The 19,949-nt window shown below is 38.4% G+C and overlaps 1 protein-coding gene across 1 annotated transcript; it reads left to right on the top strand.

The window, feature by feature from the left end:
- The first annotated feature begins 7,619 nt into the window (after window positions 1-7,619).
- On the top strand, window positions 7,620-19,949 carry LOC131430669 (zinc finger protein 600). The gene is made up of 9 exons (XM_058595814.1): window positions 7,620-7,888; window positions 9,124-9,548; window positions 9,608-10,112; window positions 10,188-10,476; window positions 10,543-10,728; window positions 18,475-18,565; window positions 18,639-18,773; window positions 18,842-18,941; window positions 19,024-19,949. The coding sequence occupies exons 2-9, from the start codon at window positions 9,198-9,200 to the stop codon at window positions 19,119-19,121; spliced, it is 1,755 nt and encodes a 584-aa protein (XP_058451797.1). The 5' UTR covers window positions 7,620-7,888; window positions 9,124-9,197; the 3' UTR covers window positions 19,122-19,949.

Genomic DNA, 19,949 nt, shown 5'->3' with positions numbered 1-19,949 from the left:
TGTTTGTATCATTACATTATTTTTATTCTAATTTAGCTATTGGTTGAACTCATGGACGCAGCTGGGATCAGAACTAAGTCTTGAAAGGGGCCTTTATTAAATTGAAACTCCAGTTTTCTTTATGAAATGATAAATAAGTTTCATGTATGAAAGGTCACGACAAGCAAGAATGTCTCGAACTGGGATATTGGATAGTCTACCTTGGGTACGCAAAGAATTTATTAGTTGAGATCTGACATCACGATACTCCACGCATGTCCAAACGACATGATCAATATCTCGATAACCTTCGCCACAAGCACAATGATTAGTCTCGGAGAGCCCAATTCGAAGGAGATGTGCATCTAACGTGTAGTGATTGGACATGAGTCTGGACATCACACGAATGAAATCTCTACTCACATCCAGTCCCCTGAACCATGCCTTTGTCGATATTTTCGGAATAATTGAGTGCATCCACCGACCCAGATCATCTTTATCCCAAGAAGCTTGCCAGCTGGCAAGTGTTCTTTGGCGAGACGAGCTATAGAATTCGTTGAAAGCAATTGGTCTCTCATAAATTTCACCCTCAATAGCACCACGTTTGGCTAAAATATCGGCTCTTTCATTTCCAGGAATGGAGCAATGAGCCGGGACCCAGACTATAGTGATTAGATAATTATTGTTCAATATGTCGTTCAGGCACTGTTTTATTTTGCCCAGGAAAAACGGTTCAGTCTTGCCAGTCATGTTTGAGCGAATGGCTTCAATTGCACTCAGACTATCTGTGAAGAGGAAATAATGGTTTGGAATTAATGTGACGATTACACTCAAACTATAATGAACTGCTGCTAGCTCTGCTATATAAACAGATGCAGGTTCTTGAAGCCTAAATGAGGCCGAAACATTATTGTTGAACATACCAAACCCTGTCGCTTCTTCAATTCGCGATCCGTCCGTGTAAAACATTTTCTCAGAGTCAATATGCCTGAACTTACTTGAAAATATTTTTGGGATTTCCGTCGAACGTAGATGATCCGGGATTCCACGCACTTCGCGCTGCATGGATGTATCGAAAAATAAAGTTGAGTCAGGGACATTTAGGAGGCTGACACGGATAGGAATATATCTTGAAGGGTTGATTTCCTGTGACATATGGTTAAAATATACTGTCATGAATTTTGTTTGAGATCGAAGCTCGACTAGTCGTTCGAAATTATTAATTACCATGGGATTCAGCACCTCACATCTTATTAGCAGGCGTGATGAAAGCTCCCAAAATCGATCTTTTAATGGAAGAACTCCCGCCAGAACTTCAAGACTCATTGTATGTGTCGAATGCATGCACCCTAAAGCAATTCGCAAACAACGATACTGAATTCGCTCCAGTTTGATAATATGAGAGTTTGCAGCGGAACGAAAGCAAACGCATCCATATTCCATCACTGAAAGTATCGTTGTCTGATACAATTTTATTAGATCTTCCGGATGAGCACCCCACCAAGATCCTGTTATTGTTCGAAGAAAATTTACTCTTTGTTGGCATTTTGTTATCAGAAACCTAATGTGTCCTCCCCACGTGCATTTGGAATCGAACCACACCCCGAGGTATTTAAAAGTTAAAACCTGTTGGATCATTCTTCCCATCATATGGAGCTGAAGCTGCGCGGGATCATGTTTTCTTGAAAAGACGACTAACTCTGTTTTCTCCGCAGAGAATTCGATACCAAGATGAACAGCCCAATCGGACAAGTTATCTAAGGTATCTTGCAATGGTTTATGCAGATCAATAGCTTTGGGTCCAGTAACTGAAACCACGCCATCATCTGCCAATTGTCTTAGTGTACATGGGGTTACTAGACAGCTGTCAATGTCATTTACGTAAAAATTATAGAGGAGCGGACTGAGGCATGAGCCTTGCGGGAGACCCATGTAACTATTTCTGAGTGTTGCCAAATCGCCATGTGAAAAATGCATGTGTTTCTCTGACAAAAGGTTGTGCAAATAATTATTTATAACCGCTGAGAGTCCATTTTGGTGAAGCTTGTCTGAAAGAACATCAATGGAAACTGAATCAAATGCTCCTTTAATGTCTAAAAATACAGATGCCATTTGTTGCTTTTGAGCGAAGGCAATTTGGATGTCAGACGAAAGTAATGCAAGGCAATCATTCGTCCCTTTATTTCTACGGAAGCCAAACTGAGTATCTGACAACAAACCGTTCGTCTCGACCCAAGTGTCGAGACGTCGTAGAATAATTTTTTCGAACAATTTTCTGATGCAGGACAACATCGCAATGGGTCTATATGAGTTGTGATTGGAAGCTGGTTTCCCCGGTTTTTGAATGGCGATAACTTTCACTTGTCTCCAGTCAGGTGGAACAATATTTTGCTCAAGAAACTTGTTGAACAATTCCAACAAACGTCTTTTTGCGAGGTTGGGCAGATTCTTCACCAAGTTGAATTTAATTCTGTCCAACCCTGGAGCGTTATTGTTACAAGACAAGAGTGCTATAGAAAATTCCATCATTGAAAATGGGTTATTAATAAAACCATTATTTGGAGGAGATTCCCGTATAATGCTCTGCGTAGGAACAGAATCTGGGCAAACTTTCCTAGCAAAGTCAAATATCCATCGGTTCGAGTATTCATCACTCTCATTGCCCACGTTACGATTCCTCATTCGTCTGGCCGTGTTCCAAAGAGTGCTCATTGAGGTATCTCTTGACAAACCTTCGACAAAATGTCTCCAATAGCTACATTTTTTGGCTCGAAGTATGCTCTTGTACTTGGTTTCTAAAACCATAAGTTTTTCAAAATTCTGAGGAGTTCCTCCTCCCCGTTTTAGAAACGTCTTGCAAGCATTTTGTTTTGCGAGTTTAGCCTCTGAGCACTCTTTGTCCCACCAGGGGTTGGGAGGCCTTCTGTTAGTCGTTGGCCCAGGAAAGCGTTTAGTTTGGGATTGTTCTGCTGCCTCCAGAATCGAACAAATGAGGAAGTCATATTCTTCAAGTGGAGGGAGCTCTTCCATTGAATTCAAAATACTAGAGTTACTACTTTGGTATTTAATCCAGTCGATATTTTTTGTCAAATCATATGGAATACTAGCGGAAGTAGCAATGCAATTGCTACTGCTAATTGAGATGATGATTGGTAAATGATCGCTACCGTGTAAATCAGGCAGTATTTTCCAGGTGCAATCTAGTCGAATTGATGTTGAGCAAAGAGATAGATCTAATGCACTTGGGCGTGCCGGAGGTCTTGGGATCCGTGTCATGCTACCCATATTTAATACCGTCATGCTAAAATTGTCACAAATGTTTTGTATTAAAGATGATCTGCTATCATTGTAAACGGAACCCCACATAATACCGTGCGAATTTAAATCCCCCAGAATCAATCGTGGTGCAGGAAGGGCTTCAACCATTTCATTAAGCTGTTGCTGTCCAACTTGTGCTTTTGGAGGAATATAAACCGAAGCTATGCAAATATCTTTGCCTTTAATGTTTATTTGGCAAGCAACAACTTCTATATTAGAAGTTGAAGGGATGTTTAATCTATAAAAGGAATAGCATTTCTTAATTCCCAAAAGCACTCCACCATACGGAGAGTCTCTATCGAGACGTATAATGTTAAAATCATTAAAATTTAAAGCTATGTTTGAAGTAAGCCATGTTTCGCATAAAGCAAATACATCACATTTTTGACTATGCAATAATATTTTAAATGAATCAAGTTTTGGCATGATGCTTCGACAATTCCACTGCAGGACAGTGATTGTATCATTTGCGACGGGTGATAAATTATCCATCAAAAGATACAAAACCTGAGACAATTGGCCATTGAGCTGATAACTGCTTCAAAAAGGTTCTAGCTATTGGAAGGAATGCCATTATGAGGGTTTTTAAGGGTTCAGATATATTGAATGCTGAGAAAATCCATTCAACAATTTCCGAAAACTTCAGTAATCCTGTTGGTGGCTGTGAAATGGAGCCCACTGGATTATTATCTTTTTCTGTACTAGATCCTGGATTGGTTTGTGAATTTGACAAACCAGGAGGCACAGTCTTTGGTTTTGACTTTTTTTGTTTAACACGGGGATCTGTTTTTGAAGATGAAATTTTAGGTGTCTTTTTTGGTAATTTGGAGGAAGACTTCTTTCTCTTAACTGACCCTTGGGTAGTGATAAACGAATTACCTTCACTATTTTCGTCAGAGTCAGAGTCCTCTGGTTCCTCTAGATTTGAAAACCCGTTTTCGGTTTCCAAAGGGGGGACATCAATGACCGTTTTAAGCATTTCTGCATATGTGCGCTTAGACCGTGCTTTTAAAGAAAGCTTAATTTTGTCTTTGTGCACTTTAAATGCAGTGCATACTGAAATGTCATCATGAGGACTATTCCCACAATAAATACATTTTTCAATTTCCTTGTTGCAATCATTATCTTTATGAGGCCCTTCACACTTAATACATTTTGGTTTATTACTACAGTAAGTAGCTGTGTGGCCGAATTTTTTGCAGTTCGTACAATTCATTACATTTGGAACAAAAAGCCGAACAGGGAGGCGAATTTTATCGACATAGACATGGGACGGCAACGCAGACCCGGCAAATGTCACTCGAAACGAGTCTGATGGGCGATAAACTTTTTTTTCCTCTTCATGAACTACTGAGTACAGTTGTTTGCACTCCAGTATTTTCACACCCTCAAGCATAGAGTTCTTGAAACGACCAACACCATGCTTGAGTAAATCTTCTACCGAAAGACTCGCTTCGGTAACAACACCGTCAATTTCGACATCTTTGGAGGGTATGTAAACTTTATACTCTTTATTGAAATGTTCCGAAGAGACAATATCATTCGCGTGTTTCTAATTATTTACCACAACACGAATTTTATCGTTATTTACTTTTATGATCTCTTTGATTGAAGAGTATCGTGATGTCAAACCTTTATTAATTTGAAAAATGTTTAATGGCTTTGATATACGTCTAAAAAAGACTATCCAAGGCCCAGAAGAGCTCTCCTGATATTTTTTCGTTCGTGGGGGTATCGGATTCATGCTAGGATTTACGTCCATGGATTCATCCATTACATTAAAATTTTTAACTAAACTTTAAAACAAAATTTGAAACCAACACTACACAGTACTCAATCAAAAGGAAAAGAAAAAACTTCTACCTTGAAATTGTTGTCTATCTCCGTTGCACTGCCGTGTAGATCCTCGTTGCTCTAGATGTTCTTGTTGGATGTATCTGGACGTTGATACAATGCTAAAGCTCACTGTAGCGATAGAATATGATGTGATGCTACTGCTACCTGACATCCAGCACCACTCGAATTCCGATTTGCTTTCGTCTTCGCCAGCTGTAACCAGCGCAGGTCACCGGTGTATACCTGCGTGTTGTATGGCAGTGGAAAGACCGAGTTGTCTTGTCTCCTTCTTCCTAGTGCTCCGCACCGATATGCTTCTGCACCGAAGTGCCTTCGCACCGGTGTGCCTTTGCACTCTCCTGCTTCTATGTGCCTTTGCACTCTTCCTCTTCGATGTGCCTTTGCACTCTCCTGCTCAGCACTTGTGGCTGTATATTGCGGCCTGGGTAGAGTTTGGGAAACGCCCTTTGTTGTTTCTTTCACCAGCTTGGCCCAGCACTAGGGCTCTCTTATGCAGCACGACTATACGTTTTAACGGCTGCTGCCAACAGGTCTCTACCTGTAGTTCAACCGTTGTCGTATCTAACGCGTGTAAACCAACCAGCGTTATTAAACTGTACGCCTCCATACACAACCTTCTCGGTTGAACGGCTATTACTGAATGATGATTAACACAGTTTTGTTTCTCACGAATTTTTTTAACACGGTACGTACAAAAAAACCTTAGTGTATTTACGTCTTCTGAGACAAGACATATACAAGCGTCATGAATGACTCATTTTTAGAGTCACATCTAACAAAAATTTGGTATTATTGATATATTTTTAAGTAGTGAAACATGTAAATGTACACGTCTGCTTGAAAGGTGAGGTATGTTTGACATATATTAAAACCATTTATGTAACATTCATTTGTTTTACGAATAACGTTCTTATGAATTGCATATGTTGATTTGCGTCCCCTTGTAAATTTAATATTATTCTGCTGTGTACGGTTAAACATGAAAAATCATCCAAAATGATCAAAATTGGGAAAGATTAGTTTTTTATGGACGAGTATAGTTTACATCTCCAGTGCAATACAATGTTCAGTGATCAAGTACCATTTATTTTGGACACTTTACTTGTTAGTCCCAGGCATTCGAACAATTGTATTGAACCAAGTTTAATGCTCCATTCTAGATGAACTTTAGTTATCGCACAAAGAATTAGCGTTTAGAAAAGACAGCATATGAAGTTCATTATGAACTAAGACAAGACCCGACAACTAGCTTTTTATTCTTCCTTCATTGTTATACTTTTCAACATCTTAGCCATGCTGAAAATAATTCAACTTCTGGGCTATCCCGCATAGCGTTTTGACTACCTGGGCAGCCATGGCCACCAGACGGCTACCAAAATTGATTCAGTGACGGTTGTCAAATCCAATTTGACAAAAAAAGTCGCCTGTATCTAAGTTAGCCGAGCGTTTTCATCTTCTCACTTTCGCTGAAAAAGTCAAAGATTTCAATGTGGAAAAATCCTAGTGGATACGGTTGTATCGTTTGAGTTGTATATCTGGGAGCGGTGAGGCAGTCGGTCACCAGAAAGTCTGCCAGTCATATTTTTCCAGCTGGCAGCGTTTAGTCAGCCATGTGTAAGCGGGATGTGTTGATTACAGTAATATCAGATTTATTGATGTTGATATGCTTTTCTTTGAGTCAAGAAAATCCAGCACTACTACAGTTGTTATAATAGCGGACCCGATCATTAAAAGTGTCATTACTAAAAAAATAATGTCATTTTAATGAACGTGTAAGGTGCATTAATGACGAGTTCTCAATGCAAATTTGGAACATAATTACTTAGTTATTATAAAAATGACATAAATAATTTTTAAAGGGCCGCTAATGAATTCTGTTCTAAGGTAGCTAATCGAATAATAATGGCTGATAAGTCGATCCATGATAAATAAGTAATCTTTACAATGAAAATCGTTGACTTAACCTTTTGTTTCAATTAACGTCACATGATATACTTGTTGTACAAAACATCGTCGTCACTCTGGTTATAGGCACTCTATCAATACAATTATAAATCCAACTCTTACAATTAAAATATATGAAATCTTGGTTTCTAAATTCAATTGTAAGCATTACGAATAATATTATTATAAAAGTATCTGCCAAAATGGCATCTCTGGTTTTGACTTTTATACTGGGTGTCGATACAGTAGACCCTAGTTTGCAAGAACGTGAGAGAAAGCGAAATGAACTGGTTTACGTTCGCTCTCAGTCTCAATTCACAACGCCTGATATTATTTTTCACAATCTATCCAACGTAACTATCAAGACGAAGCAGTGTGAGTAATCCAAACGGTTTCGCCACAAAAATGAAAGCGAGAAATAGAGAGTGAGAGAGCGAGCGCTTGCTGTTTTATACAGCAGTGTAGCAGTGTGCGTGATATATTTTCTGGCCTGCCTACTCTCGCGTTAGCACAATATTGGCCATCGCATCGTTTGCCAGGTCAAAAAGTAAAAAGCGAGCAAGTTAGGTGGCCAAAGATTTTTTTCTTCCATCTCATCTAGTGAGTGACCGCCATTAAAGCGAGACAAAAGATTGCAAAGTGCTATTTCTACGTGCGTGGTGCAAAAGTGAATCGTAAATAAGTGGATTTTAGCGGGACTGCCAACGTTCCGAATCGGGCACCGTTTGCTGCAGCTTCCATAAGGAACCGTTTACGGCCAGATTGGGCCAGTTCCGTGCTGGTTTACCAGGTGAAATATCCATCCTTCTGGACGATGGCTGACGCGTTTCGAGCCACTTTGAATGGGGGTGTTTTCTAATCATTTGCTAGATGGACACGGTAGTGTTCATCTGGGGAAAATCGAATTCGGCGAAATGGATAATTTCGAAATCGTTTTCTTTCGGGGACTGAAGGAAACGAGGAATAGTTTTAATTTGAAATTTTGTGATTTTAGGTTCTGGGGATAGTGAAAAATTGAAAAAATCGACAAACTGCTACTGCATTCATGTGTATGTGCGTCTTAATTCACTTCATCTGTAAAGGGCCTAACTCCAATATGCTCGAGTAGAAAATTTTGTAGTACGGAGGGTTGATGATCGGCTAGTAATCTTTTAAGTGTTCATATTGTCTCACTTCATATTTGATAGCTTTAACGTCATGTTTCTGAAAAAGGTCATCGCAATACCGCAATTAAAGTCAATACTAGAAACATTCATTGGCCCTTTTCAAAATAACTCATAAACACAAGCAAATCTCTCACCTGGAAATTGAAAATGCATATGGATTGGTGTTATCCCTTTCTTTGGCTCATTTTCCGTTACCCTCTCGTCCGTACGTTGGTATGCTGCTTGCTGTGTGCATTTTACACAGCCATCATATTTTTAGAAAAGAGAGCGTAGCCTTCGGTTGTTCTCATCTTTTCTCTCATTTTTTTTTTCGTCCCATCGCACCTCTTCCATTTCCGTCGTTATGTTCTCCAGCCACATGAAGAAAGAAGATTACGAACAAGAGGAAATCAGATTACAGTAGTTGAAATGAAAAATGTCCTGTGGTTTCACGTCTGTATTCTTTCTCTGTCTGTTTGATGGATGCTGACTTTCGTATGAGATGGAATGTTGAGTGGTGGAGTTGAAGGAAGATTTGACTCGCGAAGAGTTTTCTTCCTTTTTTATTTTCGAATGCCGATTCATTCATAATTCTAGTAGTAGCACTGTAAAAAAAAGTAATTCAAAATTATGCTCCGATATATCAAGACCTTATTTTTGTTAACAGAATTAATTTGTTTATCGAAATGAAAGTGATTTAAGCAAATGAATCTGTAAGTAACATTTGATGTGCAGTTCGTTGCAAACCAGTACCCAAGAGGTATCTGGTTTTGTGTAAAAGATATCTGAAAACAAATAAACGATTTAGCGTTGGGTTCAATTGGTGTCTTGTTTTGTATGTTTTCAGAAATTATCACACTAAAATATTTTTTTCTGGTAGATTTTTTCTTCGGCTGACCAGTTACAACAAAAGGCTTCAAAATTGAGGCCACGGGAGCATTTACCGGACCTATCATGTTCACTACTAACAACATCCAGGCCGGTACACCGGTCGGGATACAGTACCAGACGACTACGGCGGATGTAAGCAAACAGGTCAAAATTGACGGACAGAAAGCGACCCAGCAGACACCGGAGTTTTCTACGTTCTATGCTAACGTCAATATGATACAGAAGTTGACACCGACGTCGCAGGCTCTTAGCACAGTGAATCTGGCCCAGCTAGCAGACGACACGAAGACCGTACAGTATTTGCAGCCGTTCAGTTATGCGAACTGTGCCCTTGTCAATCAGATGCAGATTCCGAATGGTGTTACTGGAATAACCGTGGACGGCCGACAATTGGTGGTTAATAAACCGATCGCCGTAAGTTTTACTTGATGTGAATCCAATATATTCTATCTTCATTGTGAAATTCGTTTCAGAATACTATCTCCAACATAAGCTTCAAGTGCGATGTGTGCGGATTGATGTTTAACCATTTAACTTTGCTGAACCATCATAAGCGAACTCACAATCAGGATGGGGAATCAACCTCGGATGCCATTACTGTTGTAACACAACCGCAGAATCTTGTACAGGCACAGAACATCATTTCAGAAACGGGCCAAAATCTTGGTCAGATACAGATTGTTGCCACAGAAGCATTGGACCCAGCCCCGCAATCAGTTCAGCAACAATTGGAACAACAACATCAACAACAACAGCAGCAGCAGCAGCAACAACAACAACAACAACAACAGCAACAACAACAACACCAACAGCAACAGCATCAACAAGTGGTCCACGTGACTCATGTTAAACAGGAAAAGATACAGAAATGTATCACCTGTGGAGGGCCCATCCAGAACAACCCCAAACGCAAGGGCCCGAAGTTAATTCGTTGCGAAACTTGCATCAGCAACGATAACGCCCACAATGTGGCCAGACGTATGTCCTCCGAAATTCACTAGACTTTGTTTTTCAAATCTACCAAATTACTAACATCCCGTTTCCCGTTTCTAGCAACGCAAATCTTCGTCGCCCCAGATGGTGACATCAAGTTCGAGATCGGTGAAATTCCCAACGCCTCGAGCAGTAACTCGTCGATGGAATCGTTGATGCCGACGCAGATTACCACCATCAAAACCGAACATAACCCAGCCCCGGCCGCGATGGCGGCACATCCGGTCAAAAAGCGAAATCTGGCCACCGTCACCAAATGCAACAAGTGCAACGGATCCGGTGTGATAATCGTCGGCGGTCAGAAGAAGCATTTACACCAGAACGCAAATGCCGTTCATCAGCATCAGGCGTAAGTTCGGCGCTGTCGGATTGTTTGAATGAGTCAGGATCCGTATTTTTTTTTGTTTGTTTACAGACAAGAAAAGCCATTCACGTGCAATACCTGCGGAGGACGCTTCTCGCGCTATTCCAGTCTGTGGTCGCACAAGAAACTGCACTCCGGTGAAAAGAACTATAAATGCGGAATTTGCGGGATTGCGTTCGCTAAGGCGGTCTACTTGAAGAATCATACTCGGATACATACCGGAGAAAAGCCGTACAAGTGAGTTTGCTTTCCAAAAATATATTTGCATATAATCATGATTTTTGTTTGACGTAGGACTATATCTTTATTTTCAATTTCAAAATCCGTAAATTAAAAACGGTACAAGCAGGGGTCAAATTTTGAACATCTAAAGCTTGACCGATTTCAAATAGGTTTTGTAAAGCTTGACCGATTTCAAATAGGTCTACTGGCGTGGAGAAAAATTTTACGCATCTATTCGAGTACATAAAACTGTATAATTTAAATAGTTAAAGTCGAATCTTCAAGTTATAACAAACTTCAGAGTTTCACTGTTTCTCAACCCTTTATAATGGCTTCCCTAACAGAGTCGACAATTTTGACTAAATAAGCTCACTTCGCATTTCGTTATTATTTAAATTAATTTTAGTATCGAAAAGATTTGTATTTTGTGCGATTTGTCATCGTCATGGAGAAGGTTATGGCTTTATTGTTGCCTCACACGAGAGGCAATAATTTTCATCAGAATTTTGTTTATTTGTTTCGAATATATAGGAAATAGATTTGAGAGATGGCTTTTTTTCAAAAGCGAAAATTTGACTTGTTAGCGCCCACCTTGGACTTCAAATAACCCCAGAAAAAAGTCTGGTGACGTCAAAATCACCGTTTTTCGATATGACTCGTCCGGGGAACAATGGTCGTAACAAATCGATTGTTAAGCGAGCTGTATGGCATGTGGCACCGTTCTGTTGAAACAGTAGCCAATGTCTCGTCTGATATGATGATTTTTTTTCCAAAAGTTGGCCTTATTTTGAATGTAAAGCTGAACAATTTCAGCGCGTTTTTTGGTGTGTACTGTTCCATACTAAAATTGTCTTCAAAATGACGCTTCCAGCGCGGTATGTCATTTGTCGATCTGACAATTCTGTCAAAAGTTATTGGGTTACCCGATGCTTCAACTTTAATAGGCCCATCCTGTAGAAGATCTGTTTAAAGTTTGTTGAGCTAAGGATGTTCAAAATGATTCAATGAGGATTGTATAATGATTCATTGACTTTAGCGATCAGGAAAGTCTTTTTCTGAAGGAAGAATTGCATAGCTAAAAACGGCAACTTTCAACTTGTTCATTGAATATCTCGCCTTCAAAGGCATGCATCAAAAATCTATCCTGACAATGTCTAGGTAATTTAATTTAGATGCGATGAGTGCATAAAAACATAGGTGTTGTCGCGATAAAAATGAAGTGAATGGTATTTTTGGGAAGGTAAGTCGATTTCTATGCCCGCGCCATTTTTTCTGCTCCAGTTTCTTGGTAACGTAACGAAAAATGAGAGAGAAATAAAATCGGCTTAGAAAGGCTGCCAAACAAGCGGTAGCTTTATTGGATTTTATGTGATGTAGTCAAACTTGTAACCGAAAATATCAAAACCCATCGAGAGTCATTTTGCACATATGCAAGAGAGCATGGAGAGAAATGTAATACGCAGAGCGAGGCAAGTGGTTATATGCGACCTAATGACTTCACCCCTTAAGCTGCAAAAACCATTCTACAAACTCGAATTCTCTGTGTAGCGCAACTAATATATAAAAAAACACCTGATCTGCCCAGATAAGCAAAAGTATCACGAATAAAGTTATTTTATGGGGTGAGTTCGAGTGAAGCTTGTCTGGTTGAGAAACAGTAGCAATTTCGTACAGTGTATTGTCAAATATCCGGTTGAAGTGAAAGTTTGAAGGTTCTTTTCAGAGCGGCCGTAAGAATACTTGCAACATAAAAACGAAGCCCTTTGAAGTCGATTGGAAAAAGGTTTGTACCTGATAACAGCAACTTGGTCCATTGAAAAGGCTATGATCCAAATGTTGCGTCTGAATAGAGGAAAATGGAATTGAGATGAAATAAAAAAAGAACGGGTGTGTAATGTCAGAGACATAACTGGATGTCGTGAAAACGAATAAAACTGACACTCTTTCTTTATACTTTCGAATATCAATTAGTTGATCGATTGTGTGAATTGTGCAAGCTTTCCTCTTTTTCACTACTAGAATTTGAAACGATACTCCTAAACTAAAGTACAGATTATTTACGTTAAACATTCTGACACACAATTAAATATTACGAAATAAACAGTTCTACTACAAAATACAAGTGGTTGAAAAATGGGCCATATATAGTGAAGTAAAATTTCGCATATTTTTTTGAGTATACAATTTTTGTTCTAAATAGCAATATACAGAATTTTGATGTCAATTATTTCATTTCGGATTTAAATATTTCAGTGAAAAAAGTTATCAAATAAATTTCTGGCATTCAGAAGGGCCAAATTGTGTAATTCTCTAAGATATTAAACACTGTTGCGAATTTTGCACTGCGAAAGTTGCACAAAGCTTATCAAATTACCGTCGTCCGGATGCGAAAAAGGCAAGGAAGCGTGATGAATTTTCCTCATTTTTAGGGTTTTTTTTTCACGCTGTTGAAAATTTAATCACAAATTCCTGATCATATTTCCGATAGCTTATAGAAAAAAATATGTTGTTGGGTTAAGTACATCAAAAGATATTCGTGGTGAAGTTCTGCCCATTCTTGTACAGGGTAAATTTTGGAAAGCCGCCCCATAGTAAAGTAAGTCGTATTCAGGACAAAAGAACCGATTTGAAAAATTCTGGAATTAGGAACTGGACCTGAGCTCAAGAACTAGATTCAGAACTTAGAACAGACTCAGAATTCAGTTGAGTTTTAGTAGACTACAATTGCGAAACTGAAATCAGTTCAGGAATCTTTTTCCAAAATCCAGTTCAGCACGCAGGCTCTGAATTCTAAACCCATATTCCGGAACTAAGCTCTAAAACTTGATAACGATTTCTCGCCACGACTACCAAAATGGGTTGCATAGAGTACAGTAAAATATCGCATAATTCTTTGGGAGTATTATTATGGTTCTAAAAAGAACCGAATAGAAGAATTCTGGAATAAGGAACTGGACCTGAGTTCAAGAACTAAATTTAGAACTAAGCGCAGACTCAGAGTTCAGCTGCAGTTCTAGAACTATAATTTCGAAACTGAAATCAGTTCCGGAATATAGTTCCAGAATCCAGTTTCAGAATGCGAATGAGAACTGCGACCTGAGCGTTTGAGGTTTTTAACCACGCAGAAGGTGCACTCTCCGAAGCTGCTGGTTGATTAAATCATTTTCACGACGTTCGCTTCCATCCAACACACAAGAAGAAATGATAGATTTTCGACCACGGTTCCCCTTTTATACGCATTCAGATGAAGATATGTGCCTGACTACCTCAAAATCGTCGTTTTTGCGCGAAAAAGCCAAGCAAAAGTAAAGAGTTTTCCGCGTTGTTTTCAAAGTTTTAGAAAACTTAATTTTTGAGTTGTTATCTCACACCGTTCAAAATATTATCCTAGATTCCTGATCATATTTTTGATGAAATAGTGAAAGAATTATGTTGCTGTCATTAATACAAGTCGAGATATTCACGATTAAGTTCTGCCCATTCTTCCATATGGCTAATTTTGAAAAGGCACCCCATTGTAAAGTAAGTCGTATTCACCACAAAAATGGAAATCCTTGGACATTCACCCAATATCCCGCACCTTATTGACGCAAACCCCATTGACAACGTAAAAGCAAAGCCTTGGGCATTACATTCCTTTTGTGGAATTTGAACATTCTGTTTTAACAGACTTCGCAGCCGATTCTTAGCGTTTAGAATCATGGCATGGTTGGTGCTATGATCCTATTGACACTAAAAATCCTTCTAGGTCTGGGCTCGAACATAGAAAAACTGGCTTGTAAGACCAATGCTCTACGCATTAAACCACCAAACCGGGACAGTGGCAATGTCCAGGCCATAAATAAGATCAAACTTGCAGGAAAGCCTGTTCACATTTTCAAGCAGTAATCGCAGGAAATTCGGAAGAATGAATTTGGTTATTGGATTCTCTTGAAATTTTCAGGAAATGAAAAACTAGCAATAAGCTACGATTTACAAATTTTGTTCTGTCCAATTTCGACCTCCCTCCCATCTCATCCAATTTTGTTCTGTTCAATTTCGACTCCCATCCTGAAAACCCGTTTCGAACGAATGACACGATGCTAAATCAGACCAAAACACAGTTTATCCCTTGTGCATTGTTATGAATGTCAAGCGACGCTCCGTAAGGGACTATTCCATGTAAATCAAGCAACCTTGATTGTTCCAAATGTGATGATGCGAGCGCCTATTTATCCACAAATCGCCTGCCAGATCAGGAACGTGTTTACAAGATTTGATAATTATCTCTTCCGGATATATTCAGGAACATCTAATTTGGATTTAGCAACGATAAATGCTTGCCAGAAAGTTGACGGAAGTCGGTCTTGTCGATGCAAAACGATTTGATGAGCAAATTTGTGTAATTTTTCCTGACGTGGATGTTTGCTTTTCATTCCGATTTGAGGCTGTACAAAACCGACTGACCCTAGGACGTTTTAGTGACATCTGGAATTAATATGTCTGAACGGTTCTCGAACTATGGCATCACTTTCCTGGTTATTTTGAATCCTGTCGACTTTAAATATCTGACATCAATAATAATAGCAGTGCACTGAAGTCTTTTTTATGCGAATTTACGTACCGCATAAAATCAACCGCATGAAAAAAACCGCATAACTCTGAAACTTCACATAAAAAAAACCACATAACTCTGAAAATTCGCATAAAAAAGTCACGTGAAAAAACCGCATAAAAAAAACCTCAGTGTAACTATAAAATTACACATCATTCAACAAAATCGGTTGTTCATTCTAGATTAATAGATTTCAGAATAATATTTACAGAAACAGTGGATCTTTCTGTGAAATTTCGGCTCCGTAGGCCCGCTGTGACCATTATCCATCTTCCCTCATCGGTACCATTTGTTTTTTTTTCTTAATTTCGAGTTTCTGCTCAATTTGAATCCGGTACCTTTCTATTGAGCGCAGATCTGGATAGTTTGTTGGATTGGTTGTATTTGGCACGTATTTGACCTCTTTTAACTATTATCATTTCAGGACAGAAAAAATGGAGAAGCTAAATCAGACCAAAACAGACTTGGAGAGTCGTGGCCTCTGATAAATGGTATATACCGCTTTCGCAGACATTTTTTCGCGTACAAATCCTCATGGATAGTGCCGGTAGAAACGAAACTTTTAGATTCCCAACCACAACTGCGTATGGCCTGCCAAATCAAACACTTCTTCCGGGATTTGGACGTATTCTTTGTCCGGCAATGCTCGCCAACGGTGTTCGTTCGCATTGCGGTATGAAAATCCAAGCCCGGAAGCTGTTTAAAGTAGTCTTCGAGCACGTATGTTTCGGCGACTATTATTGGGCGAGAATTTTTTCTTGCAAAAAATGGTGTGGAACTACTTAGCACGACCTTTTGCAGTGAAATTTTGTTTGTCGTCACTGCACTATGGTCCGAAATGGGAAATTAGCGTGACAAAAATATTTTCACTATTAAATATTAGTAGGTGTCTTCACAAAAGTTGTTTGTAATCAAATGGCGCTTCTTTTGATGAAAAAATTTACTAGGGTGGTCCTTATTTAGATTGAAATCTGAAATCTAACTTTCCTAATTGTACTCAAAAATGATTTTGTTGTATAATAAAGTTGTAGGAAATTTTATTGCAAGCAACTTTGCTGAAAAAAGCACCTCTCTAGCTCTTTATTTGATCGAGTTACATCAATTTTCCCGTGTGAAAGTAGGGTGGCTCCTAAAAAATTACTTTTTTCGTTCTAACTTTTTTGTGTAACGTTCCACCGAAAAGTTGTCTTTAGAAGAGTTGTTGAACTAATAATTGCGCACAATTTTGTCCAACCAAGCTTTTTCATATGAGCTACCAGTAAAAAGTTATGATTGTTTTTTCATCCAAAACTAGTCTTGCTTAAAATATCAATATTCATTAGATGCCAGATCGATAAAAATGTATCCTATGCGGTTCCTGAGAGGTCATAATATAAGTAAAAATTTAAGAGAAAATTGAAAGGGTGTTATTTTCTAGAATTATTTAAATTAGTTTTAAAAATACCTTCAAAAAACTCAAAAACATTGCATAACTATTAAACGCCTTAATGTATCAACATACTTTCTTCAGCAAAATAATAGTATCAAATTAGTTCTACAAATCTTCCATACATTGTCCTTTCGAGAAATGAGACAAGTTGCAGTTGTTGCAAAGTTGCTCGCAATAAAATTTCCTACAACTTCATTGTACAACAAAATCATTTTTGAGTTAAATTAAAAAAGTTAGATTTCAGATTTCAATCTAAATAAGGACCCACCCTAGTAACTTTTATCATCAAAAGGAGCGTCATTTGATTACAAACAACTTTTGTGAAGACACCAACTACAAAAAACTAATATTTAATAGTAAAAATATTTTTGTTGCGCTAATTTTCCGTTTCGGACCAGTGTGCACTGTTAGGCACCTTTTTCACTTTGTACGGCTTTAGTTTTTGCCTCCGCTTCACGTTTTGTACGTTTGATTTTGACTTACAAAATCCGAAAAGTTTCCGAAATTTCATGTGCACAAACTTTCCTGTCCATTGGACCACTTTTACGACTATTCTCTACTTTTCTTCGGACACTTAGACGCCCCTTGAAAGTTTAATCACATGTGACACAGTTGTATTTGCAAGCTTTCAAGTGATCAATCGGTGGAATGAGTCTTAATTTTGATCGTAAGTGCACAATTGTTTTCCAGGGACAAATTCTTGATTTAATGATATAACCGTAACTACTGTATTGACAACTATGGATAAGATTCACACAATTTTTTACGTTTTGTGCTAATTCGGTTCATAAGTTACAGAAGATCTTCGGTGTGCCATTTTTATCAAGTACACCCTTTAAGAGTAATTTTGACAATAGTTGTGTAGTCCTACGTCAACAGCTTGAACAACCCTATTGGCCTGTCCCTTGTAGGGGTGTACGTTATTTGGCCGAATTTTATTTGGCATAAATTTGTTTGGCATAAATTTGACTGGCATAACTTTTGATTGGCATAAATTTGTTTGGCATAATGTCTTTTGACATAAAATAAAAAGACATACTGTTTCATTTGGCATAACTGTTGTTTGGCATAATTTTCATCTGGCATAATTTCAATTGTGCACATTTTCTTTAGGCGGCCCCCGCACACAAACCTGTAATTCACTCGTTTGCCCGGTCTATTCAAAGCTAGGAGCTATCCCTTGGCCTCGCATTAAAAAACCGCAAGGCTCCTTTAGAATTTATTTTCTAGTTTTAGACCACAACGAGGACAAGGAAAACTCGGCGGCGCCAAGCCGCCGAGGTAACGCAGTCCGAGTCGTCCAATCACTAATCGGAACACTAATTGGAAAACCTATAATCCAAGTGATTCAGGCCGTTATGTATTTCAACCTTTTAAATTACTCCCAGAATAAAACGAATCAAAAGAAAATATGCACAATTGAAATTATGCCAAATGAAAATTATGCCAAATGAAAATTATGCCAAACAACAATTATGCCAAATGAAACAGTATATATTTTTTTCTTTTATGCCAAACGACATTATGCCAAATAGATTTATGCCAAACAAAAGTTATGCCAAACAAATTTATGCCAAACAAATTTATGCCAAACAATGTTATGCCAAACAAAATTCGGCCAAATAACGTACACCCCCCTTGTAGTTATTTTCCCGATCGGTATCTAAGTTCATTGAGCTCATCAACTAGCAAATTTTTTTTAATAATTGAAAAAAACATTTGTTTACCCTCGTTCCAGATGCGGAACTTGTGGAATGCAGTTCTCGCAGTCTCCCCATTTGAAAAATCACGAAAGAACGCACAGCGGTGAAAAGCCATACGTTTGTGAGGTAAGATCAAAGTCGCCGGGCCTGATCATCTAATAATGAATGAATCATTAATTTGTTCAATTCGTTCCAACAGGTATGCGACAAAGGTTTCGCCCGTCATGCCACGCTCTGGAACCATCGTCGTATCCACACCGGTGAGAAACCCTACAAGTGTAATCGGTGTCAATCAGCATTCAGTCAAGCTGCTCATTTGAAGAATCACGAAAAGGTTTGTGCCAACATTTCGAGCCCAACCTATTTCCTGTTGTAAATCATCTGTTTATTTTTTTTTTGAAGGTTCATTCTGGATTGAAACCGTTCAAATGTGACATTTGTTCAGCGGCATTCGCTGATCGATTCGCTCTGAAGCGGCATCGGGGAATTCATGAGAAATACGGTAAGTAGCGTAGAATGGCGTTTAGTGTTTCTGTACCGTGCAATTCATTGAACTCAATTTTCGTTTCCTTTGTCTGGCGTAGGTCAAACCGCCCCGTTGCATCAAAATCAGATCGTTCACAAGGAGGAAATAATCGAAATGGACGAGAGATCCGGTGAAGTGGTGATAAATACTATGTAAGCACGCAAATTTCGAGCATGGATTGATCGATGATTGAATTCGGGCGTCAGCCATATCCATCGGAATTGTCGGACTACTATCGCCGGACGCGTTTGCTAAACAGTGATTCTTTATTTTTGTTTGTTTTGGTACTAAACATTGAACAGAGTTAGTCAGATTGTAGGGTAATTTTTTAATGTTCACCTTCATAGAAATCGGTGAACTCAATTGTGAAGTTCACGTTCGAGCAACAACATTATTTCGAAGCCATATTTAAAACATTTGCGTAATTGTTTATTTTAATTTCTAACTTCGATAATAGTGATAAATGATTTTTAATCGAATATGAATAAAAGAAACTTGATGAAAAGTTTTAAGGAGATATCAATAGTTTTATTGCAGATTTTTCAGATGTAAAGTATTTCACATTTGGTGCGTGTTATGTGTATCAGAACTAACTTACTGCTGAACACTTCTGTAAGATAATGATGAAACTGGAACCACACAGCAAACATAGATTTATAGATATAGATCTAATTTAATCTTCGATAAGCGATCGTTGTATATAGGATCAATATGAATGATGAATCGCGAAGTGCAGTTTCCAGATTTGTTTTCGTTCATAGTCTAAGTTCTTATATTCGATATAATATCCTTTAGTACAGTTTACCACATAAGCTATTCTTGAATTCGTTGGCTGACAGCGACGAAATTAGCAGCAGTCGTACAAATTAGCTTTGGAATATAGACTATAGCCTTATTATTTCCATTTTTGTACATACAACTAATACTGTTCATTCTGTTTTCAAGTTAATGTATAAATGGCAATACATTTTCAAAATAAAGTTA

Source organism: Malaya genurostris, chromosome 2 (assembly GCF_030247185.1).
Source record: "Malaya genurostris strain Urasoe2022 chromosome 2, Malgen_1.1, whole genome shotgun sequence".
NCBI classification, from domain to species: domain Eukaryota; kingdom Metazoa; phylum Arthropoda; class Insecta; order Diptera; family Culicidae; genus Malaya; species Malaya genurostris.
The sequence above is the reverse complement of the archived record's forward strand: the minus strand, read 5'-3'. Positions and strand labels throughout refer to the sequence as shown.